Below are 20,372 nucleotides of genomic sequence, written 5' to 3' on the forward strand. Positions count from 1 at the left end.
AAAATTGTTTATAGTGTTAGTAAGGTTATTAATCCCAGAGGGCCTCCTCCCCGAATTTACCTCTGTAGCTAAAGCAAAAGGAAAGAGTTATTTGGAGAAGGGCAACAAACAAGACTGGAGAAATACCTGACTATTAATAGAATTTCTCAGTACATGTGGTTTGAAGAATATAAAAGGCTTTCATAAGAAAGAGTAGCTAGTATCTGGCATCATCTCTGTGTAATGAGGACGGGAGAGTTGCTGCAGTTTTTTTTTTTTAACTTAAGTGAAAACATATGGCACAGCATACACTAAAAAACTAAACAGACATGATCTATGTAATATCTCTTCCATGCATTTAGTTAGTAATTGTGTCACTGCTTTGCAGAAATTATAGGTCTTCACTTCTACCTTTGTTCCTGCTCAGCTGTTTTGAGCAGAGAGGCTGTTTTGTTGGCCCTGAATCAGTTTGTCTTTGAAGGTGATAGTTATTTCTTAGGCAGCGATTCTGTTGTCACCATCTCAGAATTTCCCTCCCATCAGGACACTAGGAAGCAATTTCTTCCCCATGGTGATAAGAGAATCTTAAGACCATGTTTAAAATGCTACAGTTTTATCAAATGTAGTATGAACTACTGGCCAGGAGACTTCATATTTTCGCTTGATACTGGTGGGATGTCTGGAACTGGTGACACATTCAGTGACAAAGGAATTAAGTCTTTGTCTAGACCACCAATGCTAATGGATGTATTGTGCAATGATTAACTGTTCTTACACTTGGTTTTATTTGGATGTTTTCTTTTGTGTCAGTGCTCCTGGGAAGAGCCGTGGTTCAGTGCTGCTCAGCAGTTGTTCAGTAGTCTCATGGGGCAGAGGTCATTCATCTCCAGTGAAAATGTTGAGTTTTCAGGCCTGCAAAAGCTGGCATATCACAGTGGTGTTGGGAGAAAAATCTCTCTTTTCATGAATGCTCTTTTTTGCATAGCTTTTTCTTTTACATTGACTTTCTTGGCATGAGCAATACTTAATCTCTGAGAAAACATATTTGGTTGGACATGACAAGTGAAATTTGCAGCTGATTCCAAAAAAAAACATTAGAAAAGTAGGTCTTTTCTAACCTAATCTTCTAGCTCTTTGTAGAGACTGGAGTACCACATGCAGACACCTTCCCTGCATTTGACTGGGTCTGAATGAGGCGTTTTCTGCTTTAATTCTCCAACTTTATCCTCATTTTGTTAGTGGCACTCTGTTGTACAGATGATTTTCCTGCTACAAGCATTTTTTTGTTCTTCGTGTCTTACTCGTCTAACAAAAAAGCAGAAGCCATCAGTTATATGTATGTATATATATATGTATAGCCATTAGTTCTGTTCAGAGTAGGTATTAACAAGATGGTTGTTTCTTCCTGAGTTGGAGGCACATTTCTGAACTAGCTTCCGCTAGAATTTTGCATTTGACCAAAATTGGTAATAGTTGCCATTATCATGTGGGAATACAGATATAAAAATGTTGATGTTCCCCCAGGGAATTTAGCTGATTTTATAGCCTAAAGAAATGAAATGAGAGGTTTGAAGAGGAAAAAAAGCTGAAAGTTTCAGAAGAGGTGGATGGTTAACTTTTCATTACTGAAGAAACTGTATAAAGGGAAGTTATGTTGTGAATTTTGAAGTTAAATCACTTCTCTTTCTTGAGCTCTCATGATGAAAGTACAATCCTCCAGTGCAGTCCCTTATTTCAATCAAAACCAATGCATTGCTGTTGAGTGTGCCTAAAGAATAGTCCTGCTCCCAACCCACTGGGAAGGGAAAGGTGCCCCAGGGAGATACAAACCTTAAGTTTGCAATTAATTGGATGACTCCATATTGGAGTTCTTCACAGAATTCCAATTGCAATTCTTCTTGAATTGCAATTGAAACACGGATATTATTCCTCTCTTCTACTTCCTGGAGAGAGGAGCAGGTCTTCTCTGGCTGTTGTGTTTTGAAGTGTCATTTATTAATGCTTCTGCAAGGATCAGAAGAATTAGGAATCGCTGTAGTAGTTATTGAGTTTTTTGGCCTTGAAGATATTGCCTGGCCACCTGTGAAGGGTTATCAAAAACGTAGAGCCCTCTACAACAACTGTATTTATTTTTCTGCTTGTCTTTAACCAGCACACTGTGAATCTTTCAAGGACTGTTTTTATTTGGCGTGAATTTGCCTCTTTCTATAGACTTTATTGCTTCCTGTGCATTGAACTTGAGTTTAGATCAAAATTGTTAATGCATGGTTATTGCAAAATGTTGCCCATTTTTTTGCATAATTGTTTTTTAAATTAATGTTCCAACTTTCCAAGCCCTGGGATTATGTTGGGAACTAAGCTTGTATTCTGAAAAAACAAACTCTTGGTTGTGAAGAAAAGCTTGGAAAAAAAAAATCCCCAAAGGCTCCAAAACAACGATGTAAATGAAGAGTCCAAATGTTATGTATTTTATTTATATCTTGTTATAAAAAAAGGCCTTAAGGGCTTTAATGGAGCTTACATTTAATGCATGCCAGGTTCTTCTAAAATTGCTAGGGAGGATACCAGGCACATTCAGTCTTTTTTTTTCTTTTGAGTTGTGTCTATGCAACAGTGTATGCCTCTTGTCTTAATGCCATTACAAATCATCAATGGAGATATTGTGAGGAGCGGCAGTTTTATGTCCTGTTGTTAATAAAGTGCATCTCCAGTAAACCACCTAAATCTGGTACAGCTAGTGACCTCAAGAAACCACTCTCTCATATTTACACACAAGTTTTGATCTCAGGATAGACTCCTCAGTTTGTAGTTAGCTGTTTTTGAGAGCCAGTTCATGTCTTTGCAATGCACTGCTAAATGCTGGAATTCTTCATAGCTGCTTTTTCCTGCATTGGCCTCCTAAAGTTAGCTGATCAATAATAAAAAGAAATGGTGCAGGAAATTTCAGACACATTGTTGTACCTGTTGTAATCTGGATTCCCAGCTTCACAAAGATACAAATAATGTTGATTGTCTACAGCTGGACATGGTGTTTCTGGGAGAGAGAACAGACCATGTGGTGAGACTTGGGTCCATGGCCTTGTGCTGGGCACCAGGGTGGCAAATCACAGAATGAGTGAGGTTGGAAGGAACCACACTGGGTCATCTGGTCCAACCTCCCTGCTCAAGCAGGGTCATCTCAGAGCACGTTGCACAGAATTGCATCCAGACAGCTCTGGAATATCTCCAGTGACAGAGATCCCACACCCTCTCTGGACAGTCTGTTCCAGTGCTCGGTCGCCTGCACAGTGAAGAAGTTCTTCCTTATATTGGGAGGGAACTTCCTGTACATCAGTTTCTACCTGTTGCCTCTTGTCCCATTGCTCATCACCACTGAGCAGAGCCTGGTCCATCCTCTGACACCTCCCTTCAGATACTGACATTAATTAGGTCCCTTTTCAGTCTTCTCTTCTTAAGGCTGAACAGGCCCAGCTCCCTCAGTGTTTCCTCATAAGAGAGATGCTCCAGACCCTTCATCATCCTTGTTGCCCTCCACTGGACCTGCTCCAGGAGCTCCATGTCTCTCCTGTCCTGAGGAGCCCAGAACTGGATACAGATACTCCAGATGCAGCCTCACTAGGGCTGAGTAGAGGGGCAGAATCACCTCCCTTGACTTGCTGTAAAGATCATTCCTCAAAAGATGTAAAAACTTTTCTGTTAAAAGTCATTCCTCAACTCCCATATGGAGCAAGACCTTAAAGTAAAAAAGTGCTGAAGGAGAAACTTTATACAGAGCTAAACTTTGGGGTAGTGTATTAAAAAAAAGTGTATGTACTGGCTTGTGCTTAGAACTTGTTTGTAAATACTATGACTTGTTTAATCCATGGCATTGGTAGTGTTTAGTTTACTCTCCCCACAAAGCTGACACACACGTGGCATTCTGTTACCGTGGGACAGGGACCCATGTGCAGAGTCTCCTGGCACACTTTATGGGATGTCAATCAACCTCACTCGAGTCAGTCTATTCCCAAAAGCTGGAGCTGATGCCCAGGACCCTGCAGAAGTGCTGGCTGGAGGAGTGGCACCTGGGTGACCACCTGTGGGGATGGGCATTGGCCGTGGCTCCCAGGGCAAACACGCAGCACTGCAGCAACACGCTGTTCCCTGACCCTGAGGCATGGTATTCACACACTGCTGGCACTAGGGGCCTGTAGACTTGCTGGGTTTTGGGGAAGGTGGCTGGTATAGACAACTTGAAAAATTACAGCCTCTTCTCTTGGCCACTTGAGAGTGCACGAACATCCCAATCTGCCTACTTTCAAGGCAGGCAGAAGGTAGACCCTACGAGATGCCTGCAGTAAGCCCTGTGGACTGGAAAGGCCTCCCTTTTTTTTTTTTTTTTTTTGGTGATACGAGCAAGAAGTTTCTGCATTAGAAACAACAATTTTAAGTGTTGTTGACATTTACAGTGAAGGTCTCCTCCATTCCTTCACATAAATAACAGAGAAAAAGACTAGAATTGAGACTTAGGCTGGTTCTCACTGTGTGGTCACTGTCTGCCTAATTTCTAACTATTTAGTTTTTCCAAATGTCTGAAAATTTCAGGGTCAACCTGAAGTCAAGATGTACTTGGGTTCAGAGAAATCATGCAGTCCTGAGCTGGCTTTTGAATATTCTGGTGTTATAAGGCAAAGTTGATAGAATATGTCAAGATAACTCAGGATTCTTAGATAAATGTAGTCAACTCCTGCTCTAGATGGGAGAAAAATGTGTAGAGGCTTCTTGCTTTGTTTTTATAGTAAAAGTGCATGCACAGTGGTTGATAGATGAATGGGTTAAATAATCTCCCACTCTCCCCAATGATCTAAATTCTCCATGACAAGGAAAAAATGTAATAAACAAGCTATGGCTGCAGAAAACTGCAGTAGATTGCTTGCCCTGCTGATGTGTTCATCTAGACATCTTGGTCTTTCTTTTGTCCTTGAAAAATTTCTTTCAGTGCTTGACTTCCAGTCAGTGGCTGTGCACAAATCCTGTTACTTGAACCAGGAAGGAAGTTTTCTTTGCAGTATTTGTTACGTGTACTTGCACCCGTTATTATCACTCAGTATAGAGGTGTATAAGGCAGACTGTGCTCATCACCCTTTTAGTTTCTTACCCTGAAGAGACCATGTCTCATCAATTAACTTGACATAATGCACCTGCTTTTCTGGTGCCCAATTTTCTTTAGTCACAGCCTGGAGGTGAGCCCTGCTTTGTGTCCTGCAGGTCACTGATGTCTGTGATAGTAGTCTTTGCAGTGCTGATTGCAAGTGACCCTCCACCTTGCCCCAGCTATATTAAAAGATCCTGCCAGTGGTTCCTTATTGTTCTTTATTCCTTTGTGGTCTTGTGCAAGGTTGCAGATCAGCCACAGCAGCATCTGCTGATCCGTCAAACCTTTTCCCAGGAAAATACAGAAAATACAGAAACTCCTTCTGGAGGAGGTATTTTCTTTCCATCCTAGTGCCAGAGTCAAGGTGCAAGTGCAAATGCCCACCTCAGCAACAGTGTAGTAGAGTTCCAGCTCACCCAGAAAGGTCTAGTGCCTGTCCCCTGTCCCAGCCATTAGCTTTTCCTGTGAGTGCTTGTAGCTCCTGCTCCTGGCAGACCAGGGCTAGACCAGATGAACTTGATGCCATTTTCGTTTCTGCTGTGGGTGAACATTTGACAGTGAAGTACTTTGTCTTTTATTGAGCTTCATTCAGCAGTTTTGAATGGTAACACTGAGATGTGTGCAACTTCCAAACTTTTTGGATACCACTTATTGTTGGACCATGGGGTCTGCTGAAGAGCTATCTCCTATTTGTCCATTCTTAATCTGTACTGAGCGCTCTATATGGTTGTTTGTTTTGCTTTTGTTTGGGAAGCACCTTCATTCCAAACACTGCCATATCCACTCCTAAAGTAGTTTTATTTCATTTGTGAGCATTCACTAAGAAGGCATTGCTAATTATCTGGCAAGATGAGTAAACCAGAATTATGTGAGTGCATTACTCAACTGTATTCTTTTAATGTTCTTTCTAAAATAGTCCATCGGATGATCTCCAAGTAGTGCATGGTGTAACTTGTGGGTGGTAGAGCAAACCTGGTATAACAAAAGCTTGGTAGATGGGAGGTTGCAGCCCTTGACATGCAATCCTTTGATCTCTTCTCTGAGAATGTGGGAAAACAACGTCAGTAATGTATACTGTCCAACAAAAGTCAGTGCGTGGAGCAGGCCAAGGAGAGGACTGTGGCGTGGTGCCATTAGAGGTCACAGCAACCTACTGCTGTTATGGCAGATTTAGGGGAATAGCATTCCTGTCAGAGGGGAAGCCTGCTGCCTATGCAGAATATCAAAAGATATTCTTCAGATGAAGGAAAATTAAGCACCACCACTATTTTGTTATCAAAGTTGCTTTTACCCTTAAAAATTCCCTTACTCCACTCCAAGCTATGATGTTCTGAAAGTAATCACTCCCCAGCTTGTAATGGTTGGCAGGGGCTGTCAGTGCTGCCATGTCAAAAACTTCCCCAGGTCTCAAAGTAACTGTCAGAGTTTTCTGTTTATCACCTTTGTGTGTCTCGCCAGCTTGTTGTCAGGTTCAAAGCTCTTTGGCACATGGGCTGCCTTGAGCTCCTGTGTTTATCCCACACGTTTGTCCTGTTCCTGAGGAGGACACCTCCTCAGTGGAGAAGAACAGAACTCTTTATTTGAAAGGGTCTTCCCTAACTGTGCTAATTGCAGTAATTAGTGTCTGTAAGGAAAGCTGTTTATGTTCGATGTAAAAAATCACTTGTTGTAATGTTTCTGTATCATTTTTAGTCTTTTGTAAGGAAATGAGACTTATTTGTTCATTTTGACTGGTGCTTCCTAAGAACTTTTGAACTAGTTGACTGATATATTTAAGGATATTAGACGTATCTGCAATCTCTCAAGCAAAGATGGAAGGGGTCTAATTGTTCACAATCTTTTCCAGTATAAATGAAGCTCAGACAAGCCATATTGAAAATCAGGAAAGGGAAGTGATTGAATGTCCATATGGATTGAGGAGAATTCTGAGCTCATGGAAGAGAAATCATTGCAGGTTACCAGATACAAAGAAGCTATATCTGACATATGACATCCCTGATATGAAAACAGTTAAATAGCAGAAGAGAATTTCAGGGAAATATATCTGTTCGCTTTGGTTTTGTTCTCCTCTTAGGCATCTTCTTAAGACCACAGTTAGAGTCAGGATTTGGAGGCAGATGCACTTTTTGTCGGACCCAGCACAGACATTCTGAAATCACTGGTACATTTGTAAATACAGACTAGCCAGAATATTGCTGCTTCTTGGCCCTGGCCAAGAAGGGTCTTTACCTGGGTCATGGTAAAGGAGTTTGGAGCTTTATGGGGGAGAGAGGTGGGAAAATTAGGGGCAAATGACAAAATGTGAAGGGAAGAAGACTCAAAAATTTCCATAGCTGATAGAATTATTCATATGTAATCATTGTGCTTCTGCAGCTTAATGTGTTTAATTTGTGTGTGTGCCTATGCTTGCATAACTTACACCATCTGGTTGCTGCACCATTCACTGGGTATCACTGTAGGCTGTGGTTCCATGGGCATTTCTTTATGCAATTGTGGTGCTTTAATTGAAGAAAGACAGACTGATGAACCTAAACTGAAAGTAACCTGAAGCATAAAAAGCATCCGTTTTAACCTGGTTTTCTTCCTGTATTCAGTTCACCACTCAGCTGCATAAAAACTTGTCTGAAGGCACGCAGTGACAGTGATGCTGGCCTTTGCATGTCTGAAGTGTTTGTGAAGCTGCCATCCCAGGGCAGTGGATATGAAATCACTGCTATAAAATGTACAGTGCTTGTTCCCTGTGACACTCTCCGTGCAAGGCAATTACACACTGCACCAGAATTTGGCACATAACACGTCTTTGCAGGCGTGTGTGAAGGTCATTGTCCAGAGAAAATAGGAATACTCAACTTAGTGTTCATTCCTAATGAGAACCTTTCAGTTCCTTCAAGTAACTGCTTCAGAAGCTTTACATCACATAGTTTCTCATTTCCATTAGCAGTGAGAACTTGTTCCTAACATCTTCTTCCTTTCTCCCCAGATAATCTGATCAAAGCCATCCTGTCAGCAACCAAAGATTATCGTCTAACTCCAGCTCTTGACAGGTAAGATGAGACACTCAGAATAGAAGGAGTAGAAGTGATTCTTTTCATATGTCCTAAATAAATTTTGTTAGACATTTTTTGCCAGAAATTATTGCCAATACATTTGGATGTGGATGAGTAAATCAGGAGCTGAAAATGGAGTTCTCTTTATAGTAAATCTGTAGACTCTGGAGACCTCTGTTAAGTCAAACATAAGTAGGAAAAAGCATTTACCTTTTGACTATTTCCTAATCTATTATTTCATATGTTGTTACAAGGTGTCCTCTTGCCCCGTTTTCAAATTAGTTAATAGCAGGTTTTCAATAAACACTTTGCTCTTTTCCAGCCTTTCTGACAAAGCAACAGGATCAAAAGAAACTTTAGAGGGAAAGAAGGGACTGGCTTATTTCAGCAATGTTTTTCACTAATACCTCACTCTCTCAAAGTAGGGATGTTTGGTTGTGTTGACCAAGCCTGTGCTAGGATGAACAGGATAGCAGTCTCCTGGGTCCTGTGGTATTTGAATTGATGCCTTTAGAAGAAGCTCCTGTGATTCTTCAGTCCTGTTTGTAGAGGTTGTTTCTGAAACTCACTGGCATGTTTACATTCAGCTTCCCAATGATAGTCCTTTAGTCCTTTCTGTCCTTGCTTTTCTGTCATTCCTTCCATTTGTCCTGCAGTTTTGGTTTAGTGCCATCTCCCGGATTAGGGGTAGGATTTTTCAGAAGCTGTCAGAGGTTTTTACTGAGACATGATCTCTTTTCAAAGTCCTGGTAATACTTCCTTCCAGTAGTATTTGACTCAGGCTAACAACACAGTTCCTGCTTTCTAAACACATGGGTTTTATTTCCTGGCCCAGCTCCCCTTCTGCCCACTTTTCATGACAAATTTCATAAGCTTTTCCAGCCTTTCCGTAGGTCTCCACATCTCTCATGCTGATTGTAGAGCTTGCCTGATGTAGCTGGGAGTTACTCTCTGTGTGAAAGTTTATTCTTAGTCTTGCACAGTCGATGTGCTAGTTTAGGTTTCTTTGAAGTTTGCCTTGCCTCACAGCAGTGCCAGATAGGGTTAGCCTTCAGATTTTGGATTAATTTGAGAAATTATGTCCAGAAGGTAAAACCCTTTTACAAATGACCTTCTTACAGATTTTGCACACAACTGAGTCTCATCCATCTGGGGTTTATCTCAGTTCTGGTTGGAGAGTTAAGATTTTAATCTGTTGAAAAATCCACATATAGACTCTTTCAGAAGGTTGCTCGTAGGAAATTAGTGTTAATGACAGAGGGCAGGTGGAAGATTCTTGCAGTGAAGGTTAATGTAATTGTGACCCTTGCTGCTCACCTGTTTTGTGAGGAGTAGAATGTTTCAGGTTTTTTAAAAGTAGTTTTGCAGGAGATTCTGAAACATAACCACTCTAGCATGAGCTGCTCACCTTGGTTTGTGCTCCTTATAATGGGTTTGGTGCAGAGATAGGAAAGATCTAACACTCAAGCCCCGTGAAATGTATGCAAAGTCCCTGAGATACCAAGTGCAAATGAGACCTCAGGAACAGGGTAGTATTTCTGTGGTATTCCAGTAACAAGGTTTAGTGGTGTGTAAACACACAGATATCTGGGGGAAGTACTGTTTCCTTGGGAATTATTGTGATAAATCTGTATCAGTGGATGTTGGTTGTGTAGTACATGTGCCTCACAGTCAAGTACCTCCCAAACCCCTTCCACGTGAGCAGGTCTTAGGAAGGATAAAAATGGAAGTGTGTGTGAGAGAAAGGGACAAGAAAGCTTGGGATAGCAAGCTGCAAGGTGAGAGCCTAAAGGAGGAGGTGGATGGAATTGCAACAGAAGAGTTATTAGGAGAAAGAGCTTGGGAACTGTCGGAGGTGTTAAGGCTGCCACAGTGCTGCTCTGGGACACCAGCTTGTTGAGTAGGGCACAGATGAAGACTTGGGTATGGTTCCAGAAATGTTCTTCAGCTGTGGTCCTCACTGAATTCCAGTGCTGGCAGCAATGGGTATCTGCCATTTTGGATTCCTGAAAAGTTGATGGAGCAGACTGGTGGAGGAAGGTTAGCTCCTTCCTCATCTTGTCTCAAGCTCCAAGCATATCCTAACAGTTACTCTCCATGGCAGCCCCAGGGTGCTGGGAGCAGAGCCTTGAATTTGGCTACTCCCTTCCTGCTCACTGATCAAGCAGAAAGTCCAGACCTCTCCCCTTTGCTCAACACCTTGGAGCAGCTGGAGAAGGCCTGACTTTAGGGACCGTGAAAGATCCCTTCCAACCCAAACTGTTCTTGGTTCTATGATAAAGGACTGAGTAAATGTCTTATTGTGGAAGACCTAGATAAGAGACCCAACTCAAGTCTGTGAGGTACAAGGGGTCATGTTTGGGAGATCTTGTGAAGCCTTCCACTTGTAGGCTCTCAGAAGTCTAGTGGGCTGATTCTAAAAGCATGAAAAAGGCTCCAGGTTCACCCTCTTTTCAGCAAGGAATTACACCAACATTTTCTCTGTTGGCAAAGCCAGTCTAAGAAGCCATATTTGCTGCTGCTGCTGCCCTTCTCCTTGTGCTGCTGCTGTTGTTTGAAAAGGGACTTTAAAGTGGATCAGTGAGATGATCCAGTTTATGAGTTTTTGTCTCAACCCAGGTTATTCCAATGACTTCATTTCCAGAGCTCCCTGTCCACTGAGAGTGTGGGCACAGAGCAGAAGTGGCAGCAGGTGAGGCAGAGACTGGAATGGGTGGGGAGGGTGAGCACTGCCCAGCCAACTGGAATAAGTGTTCGTGTAACTATACACTGGAGGCAGCTTTCCCAGGGGAAGGGTGGGAGAGGCAGGAAAGGTGAGGTCAGAGCAGTACATGAGAGCATAGGAAGGAAAGAGAGGATTAGAGTTGTATGGTGGAGGATCTCTACACCAAGCCTTTGGTCTTGTTCCTACCCAAGCTTCTCCTTTTCTGCCCTCCTTCACAAAGCTGATCCTTGAGAGGTTGCATTCACTTGCCTCTTATAAGCCCTGGAAATTAACTTGTTTGTTTGATTATCCCTGTGCTAAAGGGCATCCTGATGCACCTTTCCTGACACAATGTACTGACATGGTGCTGAAATGAGGCAAACGTGATCCTTCCGGGTGTGCATGCACTTTTCATCATCCCACAGCAGCTTTGCCAACTCACTTCAACTAATCCCTCCATTGTGTTGTAACTAGCAGCAGCTGGAGGGCATGTGAACAAAGGCTGTGGTTCACACCTGTAACACCACGTACCTGGTGCCCTGCTTTATTCATGACTCCTTATTACAGCACTGTTGTGTTGAACAGTAACCTGCTCCTGCTCCAGGGCAGGGGGTAGGTGAAGCTGCAGTGGCTGAAGCTGCAGTGGCATTTGGGAGGGTAGTTACAACTCATCCCTGAGCTTGTCTGGAAAAGATTGGAGATCCAGGAACTTTCTCTAGAACCACTAACCTCTTCCTTCAGAGCTGGCATGTCTTTCTCCCTAACACAGGTGTTGGTGGGCCTCATCTTTGAAACTTCTTGACCTCCATTGGCTTTTCCAGGCCCACTGACATTAATGACATTTTCACTGCTTGATTTAGTGACTCCTCCAGTGGCCTGTCCCTCACTCTGCAAATGGATCAGGGCTTGATTTCTAATTCCACAGCCCATCTGCTGGCTGGACTTCAGTGGATTTTCAGGTTATCTCTCTGTGGTGATGACATGTAAATTTCCTATGTAAAGACATAAATATAAAAACCTGACTGACCTTTTTTGTATTGCCTCCAGGTGGTAATGAAAGAAAACTGAGAGTTTGAGTTATAACTATCACAGTCTTTACTAATGCAGTATATTACCTGAACAAGTGAGGAAGGAATTTGATAGAGCAAGAGAGGTGAGTGTGTCCATCTGGTTCAGGTTGATAGCACCCATTTAAGTAACAGCAGCCAGATCAAACCAGAATATGCTAAGCCTCCTTAAGCACCAGCTACCCTAAAGATGTATTTTTAAATTATTCTGTTATATCTTTCCTCAAAGCCTTCCATTCCAAAATTGCGTAAAGAAAGGCTTTTTCTCCCCCATAAATCCCTGAAGCACTTCGATAAGAGAGGAAGGGGAAGTAGGAATTGCTACAACACATACATGTGTTTACAATGCTATATTGTTCAAGAAAATCTGCATGAATCCTGCTTTTGGTGTAGATGAACTCAACCTTAGAGTGTCTGTGTCAAGAGTCTGTACATCTGGCTGCAGCTCCCACCTTAGGGCTTTAGGGAGTATCTGTTGTGGAAAGTCCATGACCATCCTTCATACCACCCTGGTAGCAAACTGAAACATGGGCTGTGTCTGATGTGTTCAGTCCTTGAGCTCTTCTGGAAAAGAAATAGAGCTTTGACATACTGTGTAAACAAGCACAAAGGTGTTTGCACGCTTCTTTGTGGAGAAACAATTGAGCTGTAACCGATGCTGCTTGCACTGTGTGTTTCTTCACCCAGAAACTTGCCTGGAGCCAGCAATGACTATGCAGGTTTCCCATGCTCAGGCACCATCAGTAGACAGAGTACATTTGAAAGAAATTTAAGCTGTTAGAAGATCAAAGATGAGACCTTAGGGTCAGATAGTTACTAATGAAAAATCTTATCTGCAGACTTAAGGAAAAAGGAGAATGCATTTAAATATGTCAGAACCATGAGGGTAGAAGAGTGGTTCAGATATGAAGCTAGGCAAAAGTGATTAACCTATCAGTTACAGTGAGTAAAGGCAGATCTATTCAGTTAAGTATTTGTTTCACTTTTGGGGGTAAAGATAGAAAGATGTCTCATTTTACAGCAACAATGAAATACTTTGTGAATTTTTTATTAGTAACTACAAGGATATTAAAGGACAATTGTATGTATTTTTAAGTCAGTAAGCACTGAAGAGTGTTTAAAGAGTTAACTAAAGAATTATTTTTGTTATTACTGTTTGTTTTTTAGCCCTTCTTGAAATGTTTGATAGATCAGCAAATGTTGTGCTATTCCTGGAGAAATATGGGAGATAATAAAGAGATGGTTGTAAGTTGATTAGTTTGGTTTTGCAGGAGAATCCTGCAGAGGACAGAGCTAGGATGGCGGCATAACTGATGTTATGTTACTTTGGATTTGTGGAAATGAAATCTTGCCCTATAGAGGATGTATTTTTTGGATGAACTAGAAGCTTGAATGATAAAGGTAATCTCTTAGAGGCACACATTAGTTATTTGTCTCAGTCCATTATGTTCTGATTCTATACTACACCACTTAGAGGTATCCTTTTTAGAACTAGGATATGTTACACAGCTTTAAAAAGTTATTGTCAGAGTTGATAATTAATCCTTTAGTGACACCTCTTGTGTAATCCTGCTGGCAGGTGTTCACAGGGGCTAAAACCAGTCTGGAGTAAATGTGAAATTACACCAAGAAAATTTGCCAAAACCAAAGACTGGGAAAGTAAGGAGTAGAAGGGCCAGGTCAGTCTTAGCTGTTTTGTTGCATCCTTCACTGGAGTCAAATCAAAAATCAGGCATCACAGAGGTAACAATGCAAGTCATGTTTGCAAGATGAAGATTATATTCTGCAAACCAATGACTGTAAGAAGAGGATTGGAATGATGTAAGTAAAATCTCTGTGTAAAAGGCACTCTGCCTTGAGCAGCATTAGCTCCGCATGCTGATCTTTCCAGAGTCAGTACTTTGGAGATCTGGAGAGAAGTTGAGAATTGTTCAGGGAGGTACTGCAAGAGTGACTCAAGACCTAGAAGAGCTGCTATACTGTGCAAGATGTGATGAGCTCGCTCCAGTTTATATGGTCAATAGAAGACTACGAGTGGGCTTTAATCAGTCTGTGAGTCCTGTGTGGGAACTGGGCCATGAAGCTGCTGCAATAGCTTAGGCTGGTGGAACTGGTTCTTTTATCTCTTGTGCAGCAGTTCATGCTCACCAGTCTGTCCTGTGAGAGGAAAATGTTTATACACAGTGCTTTGTCAGCAAGTGGATCTTATGCAGATGTGGAAGGGACTACTGACAGTAGATGGTGCTTTAATTTAGCAGAAAAGCGAAGAAAGCGATTAAGTGGTTTGAAGATGAAACAAGAAGATCTGTATTCAGAATTGCTAACAACATCCTAACAGTAAGAGGATAGAGTGGAGTGCCTGGAGCTTGCAGCATTTGGATTTCAGCATGGTATTCTTCAAAACAGAAAATTCAGAGTCATAGCTGAGAGACAGCTGAGTAGAGAAATTACAGCATTTCACCCAGCAGTCTGTTGTTCAGGCGGCCAAACTTTCCTGTCATAATCATCAAAAGAGTGTATTTCCATCTGAAATGTCACTTGGCCAGAACCGAACTATGTCCTTCTCCCTCCTGCAGCACCTTTTCCTTAAAGGTTTTGACAAAGCTGTTACCATCTTTGTCACTTGCTTTGGTGTACTTGGGGCTGACTCTTCCTTCCCTCTTTGTCACAATATACTGCCTGAACCAGTTCTTGTGTCTGATTTCTCCTTGTTGCCAGAGCTGTTTTTTTGTTGTTTTTTTTTTGCTATGCCATCATGTATAAAAGTCTTTCTCTGTTGTGCTTTGATTATCACAAACACACTTCTTCAGCCCTTGGGGACACTGGGCTAGTATGTCCATCTGCTTGAGGAAGTTTTTTCTTTTGGAAAGGCTCGGATCTTGCAGTGGAACTTTATCTGGGCAGGGGAAGCTGTTCCTGAGCATTTCTTGGTGCTGTTAATTCTGCACGTGTCTCCAGCTAATGGCTCTGTCAGCAGAGTGACCTTCAGTGGTTTAGCTCAGTCTTTTGAGTTCACTCCAGCTCTGCTCTGCAAAAAAGGGATCCCACATAAGTAGAGTTTTCCTCACGCTGGCTCTTTAGACTTACCACAGAGATGACAGCCTAGAAGCGACCAGTTGACTGTGCCTGCAACTAGGAAGGCTGCCTAGCTCAGGAATCTGCTCCAAACAACTGATTGCCTTGGACCCTTTCCGAAAAAGGCTCTGCAGACACGTATTCCTTCAGTGAACTACCAGAGATGGAGGCATGTTGCCAGAAGAGCCAGCTGCATTTGGGATTAGATGGCTGGAAAGAAGTCCTTTCTCTGTCTTCAAAACAAAATCGCTTTTTAACATCTGCTGCAGAGAGTTCTTGTGACTCGGGGTTCCACAAGAAGCTGTTCTCTTCCCTCTCTTTCCTGTTTCTTTGTTAATTAAGGTTATTTTCCTTCCTCACCTATTGTGTCTCCATATATGTTTCCGACTGGACAGGCATGCGTGTGTGGGTCTTTCTTTCTCTGAATTTAATGTTTTTCTGTCTCTTGAAGTCTCACGATAGCAGCAGCGATTTTGCTCTCAGCAAGGTGAGCACACCCCAGATAACCTGGCAAGATCTTCCTGCACTCATAAAATTGCTTGGAGAGAAGACTTCCTCACTAAGCCTTTGGTTTATTGTTATTTCAGTGCTGAATGAATAATGAGACGGTTTAAGTAAACAGATGGGTTTGATTCAAGCCCATCAGACCAGGGGTGTGGGGGAGAGGAGCTGCTTGTCCTGACAGCTCATCTCATTAGGCCACACGTGGTGCGAGGTGTTGAAAGCGGTTTATCACGTGTAATGCCTGGGCATGATGAGGTGAGCTGGGGATCAAGTGTATCTCTGTCTCCCTCTTAGTTCTTGGTATTTACAGAGGTTTCCTGTAGTTTTCAGATGCGTGCAAACTAAATATGTACTCTCTGCGTGTTTGAAGTTCTGTTACAAAAATCACCTCTCTCCTCTGTTTCTTCCAGTCTCAGCTGCCGGCGATGTATTATTGTGGGAAATGGTGGAGTACTTGCAAATAAGTCACTGGGATTAAAAATTGATGACTATGATGTTGTTATCAGGTGAGTCTTTGGCATTACAGTTTTCTTGTCACATATTCAGTTTCTGTATCAGTTCACTTGTTGTGCAGGCAAACTTTAACCTGTACTAGTGACAATATCCATTTGTATGGAAGCATTAACTTACAGGGAGAGGAAAAATAGATCTGAGCTTTAAAAGGTTTGTTATAAATGATGATCACATCAAAGGGTAAAGGCACTCCTCAATCTTTCTGTTTTCCACAGCTTCTTGGGAATATGGTCTTTTGTATGATATAACTTGAACCTTCCTTTCATAGCTCCTTTCTAAAAGCTGCTGCTTTTGTGATGCCCTTAGGTGGTGAAGCAGTAACTCACACTGTTGGATCTGCTCCCAGATATATCCCCTACGTAGCTCAGGGGAGTATTATTGGTCATACACATGTAGCATTCCCCAGGAACTACACCTCACAGTCAGGATGGGCAGGACTAAGAATGGTGCAGCATAGGATGTTAGGAAGCAGGAAGCCTCTGTGAGAGAGGACCCAGTAGTGATTAAACACCTGTAAGTGTGCCCTAGAAACTGGCAGTACTTTGGCTCTGTGTCACTGCAGATGACAATGTTGAATAACGGAGCAGAAGCAGAGTGGTGGGAGTGCAAAGGACCGCAGTCAAAGTTAGGACTTCTTGCTTTTGCAGAGGACGTGGATCATCACCATCTCAGAATGCCTGAAAAACGTGCTGATATGTGAAATCACAGGTCTAGTCATAACTCTTAGTAATAAATCTGTCAAGTCAGGGAGGTGTTCTGGGTGACTGGAGATTAACAAACATAATACCTGTACTAATGGAGAGTGAGAGAGTGTGTGTAGGAGGGAGGGAGGATGTGCTCTAGGGAACTGTAGACCCATTAGTCTGACCTGAAAAAAAAAACTGCAGAGTTTTTCAGCGGGTTTTGAGTCATGAGTAACAAAATATTATGATGGTAAATAATAAAAGTGGGATAACCTTCAATGTAGGTTTATAAAACTGGTTTAACATAGTCTAAGTTGGTATTTTTTTCCTTAGTAAGATAACTGATTTTATATTAAAGGAAATGTATCTGATACAATCTCTCTCAACTTTGGTCAACTTTAAGATGTGGTGCCAAATAGCAAATTCTTAGCTATGGTAGAAGAAAGAAAGAGATTAATAAAAGAATTTAAGACAGGCATTAATTGTCACAGTCTCTATTCTCTCCCATGTGTCAGGAAAGAATAGAAAATACAGAGAGAAATAAACATCTTCTAACTCTGGACAAAAAGACCAAGAAGATCCTTTTCAGTCTTTGGTTCCTGTGAATGGTTCCCTGCTTCTCCATCAGTGTGCTGGACACGGGGATGTCTGTTCAGAACAAGACAAAATTTTTACAGCCTTCTCCTAGTTCATCCCACTATCAATTGCTAACAAAGAGCTCTTACTACTTGTCATAGTCAGGTGACTTGTAGTTATTTCAGCTGAATTAAAGTGCGGTTATAGCCTTTCCTTGGGCTCAGATTGTTCAAAAAGTAGCAAAAGGATGGTTTCAATCCATCTGGACTAAGCCACCCACTAAGATTTACATCAGAAAGTTCCACTATTTAATTTCCAAATGAAAAGTTCAACTTCTTCTCTCCACATCAGTAAATCTATGTCAGTTTGCAAGCTGAGAGGATAAGAGGGCAGCTAAGCACCTGTGCTGTTGGTGGGATGGATAAAGGAGAGAGAAGTCAACTGTAAAGGTTAAATGAAGCCAGGTGCTTGGATATGTATCCAACTGCTTGCTTTATTCCTGTGGAAGCTGGGGAAGTCCCTTGTATTATAACATCCTTTTTCATACACTGCAGAACTCCTTTGAAGGATGATATTTGGGACCTAGGGAGTGAATTTTAAGTGAAAAAATGTGGTACATTTGTGGACAAAGGAGTGATCCAGCAGTATGTGGAGTTCTTTGATGCCTCATGTGTTACCACGTGAGGATTGCTAATTGCAGCAAGAAATTTTGTTCTTGTGGTGAAGGTAGTCCAATTCAGTTTTGTCAGTTCTAAAAGGGCTTGGAGTGAGTTGCTGTTTTTCTTTAACTAGACATTATCAGGTTTCAGTGCAGATGTTATTCCCAGCTGTCACACTGTTTACCTGGCAGGACTTCTTGCAGCAGTCAGTCATCCAGGCTCTGAAATGCCTCCTTAGAATGGATTGCAGACAGGGCAAAAATAAGCGTGTATCAGAAATTCCTGTTTAGAACCAGGTAGGGATTCACCTGATGGTGAAACTTGAGTGGTGTCTGAAAGGATCTTCATGGTGCCAAGTTTAGGAGTTAGTGTCTCTAAGCTCCATCTGTAATCAGCGAACATAGAGAGAAAAACACTCTGAAACTTCCTGTGGAGAAAACTGCCTGTCCATGGGCAGTACAAGGAGGCCTGACATCCTAACTGAGGTTTTCCAAGATTTAACTGTATTTCTAACGACCAGTGCATTCTGCCTGGGAAGGGGTTTGAGGTGTGGAGTCTGCACCTTCGTGGACATGGGCTGTGGCTGCCAGAACTTTTCTTGCTCCATTGCCCACGCTGCCCTCGGGGCACTGCCCCTGGGCCTTGATGGTGCTGGCTCCATCACTGTGGCTCCATCAGCAGTTCACTCTCTCCTTTGCTGGAGACCTGAGTTCATCTCACCTGGGGAAATGGTTTGATTTATGTCCTGTCTAGAAACAAAGTAGGGTTCCCAAGTTTTGGGAGTGTTAACAAAGTAAGCAGCAAAACAGTGAACCCAGCAGTTGGGGATGGGAAAAACCCTGCCAAAGAGCTGCACAGTGACATTTGAGACAACTGCAGACACCTCCTCATCCTAAAGAAAACAAATGAAAATATGTAAAACTAGCTCTCTTTGCATAGTATTCATAGTATTTATAGTGTTGGTAGTATTCTGTTACCCTTAGAGCTGCATGCTTTTGCTTTATATAAGGTCATCCACCCCAAAGAGACACAACACCTTAAAGTTTAAATACTGCCCACAGAAAAAGTGAGTGATGTGTGACTGTGCCGTCAGCAACAGAGGAAAAAGCAAGGGACCAGGCTGGCTGGGAGCATTGTACTCAGGTCTAGTTACCTCAAAGTCAGGCTACAAAGCAAGGGTTTATAAACCATGGAAAAAGACATCATCTGCTGTATAAATTGTGGTGGTGCTGATTCTTAAGTTTTTTGCCTTTAATGTTTTATTCCTGGTGATAAAGTAAGGCTTTTTGCTAAAAATGCATAAGAATGTATTCCTCTAGATTTTGAATATAATTTCAGATTTTGTAGAGATTTTTCTTCTGCTAAAAGTTTTCCAATGTAAAATGCTTACCCCGGCTGGAAGAGACAAATCCAGATTCTCATTAACATTCCTACATGGCAAAATTTGCAGTCCATAAGCACTTTCCAGTGTACTGAACTACACCAAGTCAAGAATGCTGCAATAATTCAAGCAAGCAATGCTGTGCCATCAGAGGCTGCTGTTTGATGTCAGCAAGAGTTGTATTCCAAGTTACATGAAAGTTCCTCAGCTTTGGGTTTTTAGTTTTGAATGGAAGTTCTGAAAACTTTAATGTCATGAAAGTCATCATTGCTGTTCATGCCAGAGCAGTTCACTTTTCCAAGGGAAAAAACTTTATTCCTGAGAAATATTTTAACAAAAACACAGCTAAATACATAGCATCTCCTTAGAAATCAGTATCCCTAAGAGAAAAGCTGTGCAACTGCTTGAGTGTTTTCAGAGTGGGATGCACTTCCACTGCAGAAACTCCGTGGAGTCAGTGAGACTGCAGTGGTGCTGAGCCTTGTCCTGGCTCAACCTCCTCCTTTGTGCTGGCATTGCAAGGCAGCTCACCCTCCAGATGGGCCAGTTTGGGGATTTAAACCAGGTGCAGATTGTTTCTTTGGGATTTTTTTGAGAATTATTAGTTGGCTTATTTCCCTAAGTGGCCTCACTGCAGGCAAATTGAGCAGTGTAAACTCTGGACTGGGGTTGGAGAATGAGACAAGTTTCAGTTTGTTTAAACTGATGTGGAACTGCATCATCTCTTTCAGCACAGTCTTGCAGAACCCAAGTAACACATCACAGGAGCAATGGGCTGTTAAAATACTAATGCTTAGTTTGTTACTCTAAATTTGCAAGGACAATATTTTTCACTTTCCTTTTCCAAAGCCTCCAACCCTATTTAAATCACAGGAGTGGATATGCAGAAATGGTTTGCATTATATTCAATGACAGAATTTAAGTAACTTCTCATTAAGCTGTTGTCACTTGGTACAAACCTCCGTAAGTGTTTGTGATAAAGAACTGCAAGAGTTAACATTTGCTACTGTAGCAGCTGCTACAGGGAGCTCTTGCCCAGCGGTGATTGCT

At 42.0% G+C, this 20,372-nt stretch overlaps 1 protein-coding gene across 11 annotated transcripts in view; it reads left to right on the forward strand.

The window, feature by feature from the left end:
- The window catches only part of ST3GAL3 (ST3 beta-galactoside alpha-2,3-sialyltransferase 3), a 189,897-nt gene that overhangs the window by 123,623 nt on the left and 45,902 nt on the right, over window positions 1–20,372 (forward strand). For all 11 annotated transcript variants that reach the window (XM_032118294.1, XM_032118291.1, XM_032118298.1 and 8 more), the window contains 2 exons: window positions 8,094–8,157; window positions 15,921–16,016. In XM_032118294.1, coding sequence (XP_031974185.1) covers window positions 8,094–8,157; window positions 15,921–16,016 — 160 coding nt within the window. The remainder of the gene's footprint in view (window positions 1–8,093; window positions 8,158–15,920; window positions 16,017–20,372) is intronic.

Source organism: Corvus moneduloides, chromosome 9, assembly GCF_009650955.1.
Source record: "Corvus moneduloides isolate bCorMon1 chromosome 9, bCorMon1.pri, whole genome shotgun sequence".
Classification (NCBI taxonomy): Eukaryota; Metazoa; Chordata; class Aves; order Passeriformes; family Corvidae; genus Corvus; species Corvus moneduloides.